At 53.1% G+C, this 12,120-nt stretch overlaps 1 protein-coding gene across 2 annotated transcripts in view; it reads right to left on the minus strand.

Annotated features, from left to right (window-relative positions):
• Phf21b (PHD finger protein 21B) overlaps positions 1-9,873 on the minus strand; it is a 71,362-nt gene extending 61,489 nt beyond the window's left edge. Inside the window, exons 1-2 of one of the 2 annotated variants that reach the window (XM_021216847.1) lie at positions 9,406-9,873; positions 8,484-8,549 (exon numbers count right to left, since the gene is read on the minus strand). In XM_021216847.1, the coding sequence (XP_021072506.1) occupies positions 8,484-8,549; positions 9,406-9,459 (120 nt within the window). In that variant the 5' untranslated portion in view covers positions 9,460-9,873. Of the gene's footprint in view, positions 1-8,483; positions 8,550-8,731; positions 8,922-9,405 lie in introns of those variants that run through there. The other variant, XM_021216848.1, reaches the window with a different exon arrangement.
• Between the last annotated feature and the right edge of the window lie 2,247 nt (positions 9,874-12,120).

The raw sequence follows: 12,120 nt of genomic DNA on the forward strand, positions 1-12,120 counted from the left end.
AGGGAAGAAGGGAGGGGAGGGGAGGGGAGGGGAGAAGAGAAAGAAGAGAAGAGAAGAGAAGAGAAGAGAAGGTGACTCTGAGGTTTCTGTCCCACCCAAAAAAAGACATTTGTGTCTCAGTTTTAAGGCTTTCTGCCGCCTGCAATTATGTTAATAAAGCAATAGTGAGAACAGCTCCTCCACTCAACTGCCCTGCTGCAGGCTGGGCATCAGGCCTAGCACAGAATTGTTGAGACCCCACCTTAGGACCAAAGCCAGCTCCTTCCCAGACTGAGGGTTTGACTTCTTCCTGGATGCCCTACCCTAGAAAAAAATCCCTGTGGCTACATCATTTCCTTGTCATTAAGAGGACAAGGGGCTAAACCCAGTCGAGAGCAGGGAGCCCGTTGTTGTCCATCAGAAGGAACCAGAAGGAAGCTGCCAGAAAGAAGCCCCGGCTTCGGTTCCTCCAGCGCTGGAGACACTACCCTGCAATGATACCCACAAGGAAAACATTCTTGTCTCTAGAGAATAGAGACAATATTCTCTATTCTTCTAATATTTCAAAATTAGAAAAAATTGTCTACCTTAAAGCAGAACAGGATGTCAGCTGTCATCAAAAAGAATAACCCAAGCCTTGCAGAGAGAAACTCAGGCCAGGGTCGCACAAACACAAAGTTGGATGCTGGTGGCAGACAGGCTCCTCGATAGGTCCAGGGTCTGTCCCACTTGCTGAGCCTCCCGACCTGCCCCGCCACATGTCCCCAGTCTGAGACTAGGTAGAACAGGAAGACAGAACAGGAAGAGGATCTGCCCAAAGCCCTTGAAAGTTTTAGGACTTTCTATGTCGTGGAAAAGTCCCACTATGACTACTAGAATGGTCTCTGACTGGTGGGAAATTGTGCCCAATCCATGATCTCCATTTGCTCTGACCTGAATTTCTCTGCAGACTCAACACACACACACACACACACACACACACACATCTATCACCCCATGCAGCCAGTAGCTAACACCCAGAGCCGATGCTTACGAACTGTGTGACCTCCACATTCCACTCACCCCCACCTCCGTGGCTTAGCCTACTCCTGAACAAAATTACAATTACCAGTAGTCCTTCCTCAGAGGGCCAGGTAAGGAATGAGTGAGGAGAAATGGGAGACAGAAGGGGCTCTGAGGTGCAGATGTCCAACACGCAAGGTGTAGATCCGGCAATGTCAGTAAAAATAAAGATGCCAAATCCCAGAGCTTTTGCAACATCTCATTTAATCACCTGCTGCCTCTTTAAAACCACTTTATGGACCACTTGCCCTGTATTCTATGATCTCATCTGGCAGCAAAGTGTTGCTTCCCCCCCCCCCAATTTCTTATTGAGGGACACAAGCCTCCAAGATGGGGAACATTGACCAGGAAAGACCAGGACTCCAAGACTGGAGCTGATTTACAGTTCGGGTCTGCTCAGTTTGAAAACCTGACACAGGTCTTTGTTACTGGCCTCTTAAAGGCAAGTGAGACCCTTCTGCGAGGTCTCTCTGTAGGGGATAGCCAGATGGGCCAGCACACACCATAGGAGGCCTCTGGAGCCCTCCCCACAGGTGACAGGAGCCTCCACTGCCAAGTACGAGACCGGAGAACCAGTGCTAACACTTCCAAACAGAACACTAACTCACACGCACAAGTGAAATAAAAAGAGAGCCCATGATTCTGTTCCCAAAGAGACAAAGGCATCAGACAGAGAACCTGCTCCATCACAGGGTGAACCTCATAGCCAGGAGGCTCTAATGAGGCACCGAGGGATTACCAAAGTTATTATCAGCGTCATCTCATTGAAAAAATTCAGGCCTAATTGAAATCAAGGGCGCAGTTCTGACAGCAGGTGCTTTGAGAGGCAAAATATCAAAGTGAACTCTCTGGACCAGTGAAAAGGATGCCACCATCAGCAGTCACTGTCATCAACTGGTTCCAGGGGTGGCGAGTGCATGACACCTCCCACCAAAAAAACGGCCACAGCACACTTCCCAAGCAGTCTGTAGACCCCCTGGGAATTTGGGGGTTGTTCAGGAAGGCACAAATCTAAAAGCAGTAATGCCACTCACTCAAAGTTTCCCTTGACTTTGGGGCTCCCGTGAAACTTTCAAACCACTGTCTCACTTCCTCCAGAAGGCCTGGTTGGGGCTGGGGCGGGGTGTCTCATCCCTGCCCACACTGCAAACAAATGCAAAAAGGCAGAATGGCTTACCCAGAATGGCCAGAGCAGGTCCTGGCACCTGAGGGTTTGGGGGGTGAGGTAAGGATCCGCCCATCTTGTCATACCCAACAAAGCTGAACATCCCGCCAGAGAGGACGCTGATGCCACAGGCAAACTGAATGGATGATTCCATTCGCTGAGAGGCCTTATCATCTGACCCTAGAAAGTCTCCCTTCTCTCATCTGTTCAGTGGAGAAGACTGGCCAGCCCAGCCTGACCCAAGACTCAAAACACCCCGAGAATCAGGTGGTAGGAAGGTGTTTGCTGAGAGTCCCTGTGTGTCTTAGGGTTTTACTGCTGTGAACAGACACCGTGATCAAGGCAACTCTTATAAGGACAACATTTAATTGGGGCTGGCTTACAGGCTCAGAGGTTCAGTCCATCATCATCAAGGTGGGTACATGGTAGCATCTAGGCAGGCATGATGCAGGCAGAGCTTCTTCATCTGAAGGCTGCTAGTGGAAGAATGACTTCCAGGCAGCTAGGATGATGTCCCAGAGAGACACTCAACTTCAACAAAGTCACACCTCCTAATAGTGCCATTCCCTGGGCCAAACACATACAAACCACCACACTGTGACAGCCTCTTTAGGCACAGGCAGTACCACACTGTACCTGCACTGTCCCCACCTTCTCTGCCAGTGCAAATTCACCACCTAGGAGCTGCCCTTCAACCCAGAGAGTGTTTCCTGCTTCTTCAGCTGCCAAGAGCTAAATGTCTTGAGTCCAAACTTCAATGTGCCTTGAGGAATGGGTAGACACACCTACCTTCCCAGCTGTATGAGAATGTTCATCAGTGGAGACCACACAGAAGTCCCCCACAACCCTGGCACTGGGCAGGACTCCTTTACACGCCTGGGATTGATTAACTGAAGTGTTTCCAGCAGAAGCCCATGAGGAGTAGGAACAGATGTCTGTCTGTCTGTCTGTCTGTCTGTCTGTCTGTCTGTCTGTCTGTCTGTGTGCATATACCCATCCAGGACAAGCAGTTAAGCATGCCCCAGGACTCACACTGGTAGGGCCTCAAAGGCTGAATGGGGAACTAAGAGCTAGAAGGTGACGTTTAAACTGTCCGGGGAGGGGGGCGGAGTATGTGCAGAGAAGTTTAAAGTTTGAGGTCAGCCAGGGCTACATTATAGTTAGATCTTATCTCAAAAAAATATTAAAAGTGGAAATTCTCCTTTATCCCTGAAATGCCACTTCAGAGCATGAGAATGACAATTATTTTCCTGGTCTCCAAGATCCATGGGAATGGAGAGCTGGCTCAGCAATTAGGAATGTTTGCTGCTCATCCCAAGGACCTGGGTTCAGCTAGGCATTGACATTCCCCATAACCCCAGCTTCAGGATATCTAATGTCTCCATCAGGGCTCAACTGGCATTTGCACACATGTATCATACACATACAACACACAGAGTGGGGTAGGGGCTGAAGAGCTGGCTCAGCAGTTAGGAGCACTTGCTGATCTTCCAAAGGACCTAGGTTCAGATTTCAGTCCCCATGTTGAACTGCTCACAGACCACCTGTAACTCCACTCCTCCCCAGGGTTTAACCACCAGGAAGCCTACCAGCAGCAAACCTACCTCTTACTTGCAAGGTTTACTCAGGCCACCAGCCCCACCTGGCCATGTCTGAGTTCTGAGGACACAGCCAGGATGCCCAACTTCAAACTTATGGCATGACCCGAAGTTCCTAGAAACTCGGCCATCCACACCTGACCCTGTCAGGTTTCCAGGGAGTGAGTCTCCCTCTTTTCTCCACCCTCATTTCTAAGACATAACTTTTAAAATCTACCTTTCGGTGTCTGTTCACCCTGGAACCGTCGGCTCATCTATGCTAATCCCTATTTTCTCTCTACCCTGAGAACAAACATAGGAAAATTCCCCCTCCTTATGGAGGAACTTACAACCTAACAAAGAAAACCATACAAGATGAAGGCAGCAGACACCCAGGCCTCCTCAAAGGCAGAGGTGAGCTTGGGGTACAGGAAAACTGCTAAGGAGCAGCCAAAATGTCTTCTGCCAAGTGCAAAAGTTGGAGGAGTGAACAACCCCATAGAAGGATAAACAGCAGGAGGCACCCTAGGGTTTTCCATTCAGGAGCAACAACAGACCACTGAAGGTTTGGGGTCCCAAGTGATCATAGCCCATGTAAATCAGTATGGTGAATAACGTAATGGGAAGGGCTGGACAGATTCCTGCTAAAAGATAGATACATTCACATGTCCATCAACAGGTGAACAGTTACGCAAAGTGTACTGTCTCCACTCTCAGGTTATTCAAATACAAAGCACACACAGTTACAGCTTTGCATGAAGCTATGTCTGAAACACACAAACCCGCAAACTGAAAGCACAGGTGGTCCAGGCCTAGGGAGAAGGCAGAGTCTAGCTTCCAGGTGATAGATGCTCTCAAATGGGATGGTAGCCATGGCCTGGGGACTGATGTAGGAAAATTGTCAAACTTCCTGTGGGTGACTTGTGTCCCCAGGACACACGAGCAGAAAGAGCTTTTGAACTCTTCCAGGAGATGACAGCACTGAGCAGGTCCAGGGTGGTGGGGAGTGGAAGAAAGCAGTTCAAGGTCCCGCTCGTTCAAGTGCTCAGGTGGGAGAACGGGTAAAAGCATTTGCCCCAAGCAGTTTCTTACAAAATAAAGCACAAGGCCTTTCTTACCCTGTCTTCTCTTTAATGTGTAACTATTCTGTCTCAACACGGACCCTCACTCTTGCTTGGGAAGAAGACTGAAGTTTACTCTTCTAGAGCAAAAAGCTCAGAAAACAAAAGAGCCTTTCAGCAGACAGTGTTGGGGTGCGTGCACTGGGGATAAATCAGCACACAGATTCCGGTGTCCAGCTCTCTGGTGTCTGACCTAGAGAGTGAATCATACTGAAGACACCATTCAGGCAGGGCCTGTGAGTGCCTGATACATAATCCCTTTCAAAAAGACTTAGATTTGTATCGCCACACCTGGGGACAGCCCCTCAGAATCCAGAGTCCATAAAACCGACAGATCAGGAGGTGGCCCAGACTCTGGGCTCATCTTCAGGGTCTCCCCGGCCATGCCACAAGAGCTGCAGCAGCAGTTCAGACAGAGCCCCTGCTCACTGGACTAACTCTGGATTGCAGGGCAGGGCAGGTGAGGCCATGATGAGCTTGAAAGGCTGTGCAGAACTCCAAAGGAGAAGGAAGACCGCTCCCCGGCATTTATGACTCCCCTATTATTTACACAAAGTGCTTCTTGCTTGACAATGCAGATTAAAATGTTACTGCATCTCAGCATGTGTTGCAAATTCTCAGAGTAAAACCACTGAGGCAGCTAATAGAGGCTTCACACAGCATGGCTTAAGTCTAGTCTACCCCAGGTCCAAGGCCCGCCTGGCAGGCTGCCTGTTATCTGGGGGTTACCATTCCTCCTTCACACCTCCCTTTTGGGGGGAGGGGGATATGAACTCCCCTTGCAAAACACAAGGTATGTTACAGAAACTTGTATTCAACCACAAGATCCCCCCCCCCAATGATGGGAGGAAAACTATACACAGAATTTCTCCCCCTTCCTCTGACCAAGCCACTTTTAGGAGTCCTCTCTATAAGTCTCTATTTCTCAAAGTAAATGAAAAGTAATACAAAATATCCCAGTGCCAAGCACACTGTCAGTTATCCTACTGCTACTGTGTATCTAACAGAGGAAGTTAACAGGCCAACTGTCCTCTAACTATATATAGTTTCAGCCCTTGCCTGTGAACTTCTAATTGAAGCGTAACCTTTTTATTTCATATTCCAAGGGGCAGCACAGGAAAACACCTCCAGGGGTGGAAAGGTTATGACCCCCTCCCCCAAATAACTCTATATAGAGAGGTTGTACCTTTAAATTCTTTCTTGAATTAAAATATACACTGTACTAGACCTGACTTATGAAATTTTTCACCCTCACTCCTGCACCGCAACTAACTTCTCCCGGGCAAGTTTTGGGTTTCCCATGCAAAATTGAGTAGTCTCTGACCTTGTAAAGCCATCCGGTCCCAGCCAAACTGCCAATCACCACCAAAGTCCTCCAGAAAGCACAGGCTGTTAAAACCACCAAGCTCATTGCATAGGTGAACTCTGAGAGCCTTTGCAGCCAGCGTGAGAGAGATGGCAACTCTATTAGCATGCTGAACCCTGCCTCGGGCCCCCTCCTCTCCCTCTTTTATGAGCCCTTGTTATATAAAAGGCCACAAAGAGAAACAGAAAAGCAGACTTGCCGTCACAAACACGAGTTCCGATGGCCAGGCCAAACCCTGGCTGCCTACCAAACGTTATTTTTAGGCATCTAAACGAGAAACATTTTTAAAAGGCCAGAGAACAAAAGTTTTCTGGCTTCCTTTCTTTCTTTTAAAGCACTCACACAAAAAGATGGAGGCACTGTTCCTTTGCAGGCAATACTCCCGAGTTCAAATTTAAAGGCAAAGGCATCCTGGGGGTAGGGGGGCTCCTCCCCCCCCCCGAGGCTGCCTCTACCTTCAAACAGGATTTTCAAAGATTTCCTTTGTAGCCTTATCTAAATTCCGGCATACGGGATAATAAATAGCTACTCATTTACTATCATAAAAAATTTAAAGCCCTGAAATAGTTGCCACAATCCAGAAGAAACGATCGCACATAAGCTTGGAAAGACCTACTCCAGATAGTGAAACTAACTGGCCCGAAGCGCACACATAAAGAGACATTGTTGCGAAGAGAGGCACCTAGCATTGGTTTTTCCATTTTAAATCTTCTACTCCGAGCCTAAGACGTTCCACAACTTCGCGTTTTACCCAGGCTAGCACACTGTTCCAGATTTGTTAGTTTTGTTTTGTTTTGTTTTGTTTAAAGTATCTGGTTTGATTCTACACAGTGATTAAACATCTTTGTGCTCTGCGGAAAAGGGTCTTCCAACCCCTCCCCCTCCAAAAATGGCATCGAAGCAATCAAAATGGTAATGCCGGGCCTGGGTCCCCTCCCCCCGCGAACTCCCCGACTTCGCCGGGGCCGCGCGCAGGCCCCCCTCCGGCGAGAATGGAAGCTTCCACTCGCGGACGGGGGCGCGCAGCCTGGGGGTTGTGGGGTGGGGGGTCGGGCTCCGACAGAAAGGGGCAAATGCCTGACTCCCCAGCCTACGGTCCAGCCGGGCGTCCCCTCTGCTCTTGCGCGCCCCCTCCCATCACTTTGCAACTTTAAAGACTCGGCCTGGAGCACCGGCCTGCGAGTCGAAGCATCCTCCCGGGCAACTGCGAGCTCAGCGCCGCTGGGGAGGGGGAGACCCCGAGGGCTAGGAGAGGGAAGTCGGCCGGGCCGGGGGTCCTCGGGCTGCCCTAGTCCCGGGCGGGCGGCGACATTCCGAAGGAAGCGAGAGCTATGCCTGGGCCCGGGCAGCGAGCGGGGGGAGGGAGGGGCGCGCCCCCGCCCGCCGCCTCGGAGACCCGGGTGCACCATTGGCTGTACAGCTCAAAGTTCTCGGCCGGCGGCGCGCAGGAGCGGGGGCGCGCGCGGAGGGGGAGGGGCTCGGGGGCGCGCAGTCGGCCGGGCTCCGGCGGCGGCATCTGTTCGTGGTGCTGAAACCCGGAGCGCTGAGCTCAGCGCAACTAACTCACAATGGACAACTTTTCTTCGCCGTGGGGGCGGCGGGCGCGTACCCCCATGGTTGGAGCTCCTCGCGGGTCCCCACAGCCCCTTCCAGGCATAGACACTCAAGTTAGGGAAGAACTGGGGGGTCCCGGGGGCGCCTTTCTTTTGTTTCCCGGGAGCTGGCGTCAGGTTCCGAGAATAAAAAGTGAGGCCGGCGGGATGGCCAGAAAGGGGCCGGCTAGGAGAAAGATCACCAAACCGGGTCGGCAGTGCCACGCGGAAATGGCTTCCAAGGAGTTTGGGGTGCAGGCCTGAATTGCCGCCCCCTTATGTCCCCCTCCCACCGCAGCAGGGATCAGGGGATGCCGAGGCCGGGGAATGTCCACGTTCCCAAAACATGTCCACCGCTCAAGATGGACGCCGGGCAGCCGGCGCCTCAGAGGTACGGCGCAGATCTTTGGCCGGCCGCCGGAGCCTCGCGCTCCCCTCAGCCACCACAAATCAGCTCTTTCTATCAAGAAAGGGAGGACGGCAACTTTGAGGACTGCAGCCATAACCCCACGGGAGTCGGAGCGTGCGGCGACAGCACAGGCACTTTTTAGGGTGCTGCCAAAGTGCACGGCGACCCTCCCTGGACCCGGGTCCCCTGTGGGGGATAGGCCCCCTCCTTACTTGTTTATCGCTGAGCGCTGCGATCCGTGGCTGCCTTTCGTGGAGCTGCTTCTTGAGGTCGCCGTTCTACGGAGACACAGAGGAGCGGGCTCAGCCTGGCCGCCCCCGGGGGGCGAGCAGGCGAGCCCCGAGCCCCGCATCCCCACCACCCAATGCCTGGCGGACCAGGCCAACCGCAACGCGCCCCAACTTTCCGGGGCCGCTTCCCTCGCACGGACCACCGTGCAATGTCGCGCGGAGCAGCTTACCTGTGGCTGCCGCCTCATTGGGGCAGCTCCCGGGGCGGGGCGGGGGCCGAGGCCACCCGGCGGCGCGCCCCGAGCCGTGCAAGTTTGCAGGCCGGGGTGCGAGTGCGAGTGAGTGTAAGAGTGTGTGCCGGGGGAGGGGGGACGAACAAAGAGCCAAGTAAACACGGCGAGTCCGTGTCGAGCAAAGCTCATAAATATTCAAGTCGCGTCCTAATCTCCCCAACACACACACGCGCACGCCGCAATATCGCTCGGGCACCGGCCGCCTCTCGCCCGAGTCACAATCGCCAAACTACTTTTGCTAACAGTGAGGGTCGGTGCCGGGCTGGACCCGGAGCAGGAGGCTAGGAGCTGGCCTGTCCATGCACCCTGTTCCCTGGGCAGCTCTAGGAGGGTCCCCTTTCCGGGTGCCAGAGTTGTGCAAACGGGGCAGTGGCAGAGAAGACGCCACGCTGGGGTCCCACGAACCCTGGATCTGCAAACAGTGCTGGATCTCACGGAAGCGAGGGGGAGAGGGAGACCTAAGTGTTCCATCCCAGCCCCGGGACATGTTCCAGGAAGGGGCCTGCTTCCAGCACCCCTGAGACCAAGAGTTAGATACGGAGCTTGGGTCCCTTTCGCCTCCACTCCCCGGGCCACTAATGCTCCCCGGTCTAGGCTCCCGGACCACCTACCTGGTGGCGCGCGAGTTCCACCGCGAGCGCCTCGGACCGGCTTTGCAGCTCCATCGCGGCAACTTGGGCAGCACTTTGCGCTCACTTTGGCCGGAGCTCGCAGGAAGTTGTGCGGCTCGGCGGGAACCAGACCGGGAGAGCTCGGATCCGACGTCCCAGGCACAGAGAGACACGAGTCCCCTCCTGCAGCGCCGATAGGAAAGGAGGCTGACGAGAGGGAAGAAAGGCGAGCTGGCGCCCAACTCTTCCGGCTGCCTCTAAGTTGCGCCGGGTGCCCGGGCTGCCTGCGCCGCCCGGCGCATGGCCCCCCGGCGCCGGGAGCCCCGCGCAGCCCCCCAGCGCGCGCCCTGCCGCCGCCCGCGCCAGCTGACCGCCGGCAGGGACTATATTTCCTCCGGCGCGCGCGCCTGGATCTCACTGGGGCCGCGGCAAAGTTGTGCCTCGGCACGATGCTAATTCGGCAGTGCCCGGATGGAGCGGGCCGGGGCGGCAGGGGGCGGCGCCGGGAACCCGCCGCCCGCCCCGCCCCGCCCCGCCCCGCTCGCGCGTGCGCATTGCGTTCGGCCCGGCGACCGGGCTCTGGAAACAAAAGTGGCGGCTGAGCGGAGCGCTAAGTCGCTGCTCTGAGAGCTGAGCTCCCGAGCGATCTCCTTGGTGCGCAGCCGAGAGCACGGGGAGTAGGGAATGCTTTCACAGTCCCACTCCCGGAGCGACACTTCCCGCAGCAAACTGAGATACCACCCTCCTGCTTCTTGCACCTCCTCCCTCCTCCGCTTCCCCTTCTCGCCTCGCTCTCTGGTTTTATTTAAATCACCCGGTCCTCTCCCGCAGCGCCTAGCGCTGCGACTGGGAGACTAAATCAGTCCCGTCGCGGTAGTCCCAGTGCCTATGGCCGCTGTGGTATTTAAACAGTATGAAAACTGATCTCTTGATTGGTCCTTTAAGGATTTTTTTTTTACACTCACAATTAAACTCTCAACAGATGTCCCTAGACTTTTTTTTTTCCAGACAGTTGTTAAAAATCGTAAACACGACAGGTCAGTGTGACATAAAGCAATCATAACTACAGCTGCGGAGATGACATTTCAGAATTCCCAATCCTGGGTCCGGGGTCAACGTCTCAGAGTCGAGATTACTGCGGCGGAGTTTCCTGTCCTCATCAATTAATGTCGGGGCTTTGTGCCCTGCTGGACGCTAGCACACTAGTGTGTTTCAAAGAGGCTAGGGAAATGGGGGGCCTCCGTGTCAGAGTAACTGTGAATTGATAGAGACTCGTAACTAACTCTTTCCATGGGTCACAAGAAAAGGAGGAAGGAAGGAAAGGAAAGAAAACTCAGGCACGCCAGTTAGAAATGTCCCTTTAATGGATGCCAACAGTCTACATATTTCCTTTACCCCACAGGAGAACTCTCTCTCTCTCTCTCTCTCTCTCTCTCTCTCTCTCTCTCTCTCTCTCTCTCTCACACACACACACACACACACACACACACACACACCAAAACACCAGTGTTGTTAGAGCCATATACAGTATTGGTCACAGTCGACAAAGATGACAACGATCTAACTGGTTGACTGACTGGTTTCTCCCACTTCTGGGTTAGACTCAATTCAAGACAATGTCTCCCACTCCTTTTTTTTTTTTTTTTTTTTCTTTCACTCTTTTTCTCCCCCTTTTGTAATTTTGTAATTAGAGGTACTGAGTACCCAGGGACTGGAGCATACTAGGCAAGCCTCTATTACAGGAGCCACACTCGAAGCTCTGCTCACGTCTTATGCTGGGGAAGACAGCAGCCTAAGTGACTGGTGTTTGGAGGACCAGGAGGGGCATGCGCTGGCCAAGAGACTCCCTCCTGTGATTTCTGTAAATGTCATTGGCTTTTGGCAAAAACTCAGGGTTATCTTCCTGGCCATTTGGTCCTTTCATCAACAGGGTAGATTTTCTGGCTTTCCTTGGCTAGCACAGACTCCAGCAGATGCCCACCAAAGGAGAGTTTTGCCCACTGTCGACTGATTCAGGCTTCAGTAATGATCAACATGTCATCTACTTCCTGGGTCATGGCACAGGCCATGGTGTGGGAGCTCTCTGACAGTGCAGGAAAGGTAAAGTAAGGATCAAATCCAGGGCCCAACCTGTGCTAAGCAAATACTCTACCACTGAGTTACATCCCCAGCCACCTGCTTTGGAGACTCTGGACTTTGATTCCCCTGCCTCGGGTTCCTGAGCCGCTGGGAGCAAACATGGAGCTTCTCCTGAGTTCCTACAGGCTTCTGAACACCACACTTCTCTCCCTTCACCTGACCAGGGTTCTCTAGAATATTCTTTCCCTCATTCCACACTTCACAAATCCTTTTCTTCAAGGTCCACTTCAAACGTCTTTTCTGGAATACTCCCCCCTAATTTCCACAAGAAAACTCCTGTCACCCTCTCTGTTGGTCAACCAGTGTTTCCTCATGAGAGGTACTGGGAGTTGAATCCCAAATCTACCCTGAACAGCATCAGACACATTTCTCTACACCTCCTAACCTCACTTCTACGCAAGATGGGAATCTATCACGCTAGACACAGATACTCCAGACCCTTCAAGTGCCTTGCCCACGTCTTGCCACGTGGACATTCTTAGTAGAAGGGTTGCACTGCTATCCACTGCCTGCCCTGCTTCCCTCCAGCCTGGCCTTGGCAGCAAGCCTACCCTAGGGGAGCTGAATTAGTTGCTT

This window comes from Mus pahari, chromosome 17, assembly GCF_900095145.1.
Source record: "Mus pahari chromosome 17, PAHARI_EIJ_v1.1, whole genome shotgun sequence".
Taxonomy (NCBI): domain Eukaryota; kingdom Metazoa; phylum Chordata; class Mammalia; order Rodentia; family Muridae; genus Mus; species Mus pahari.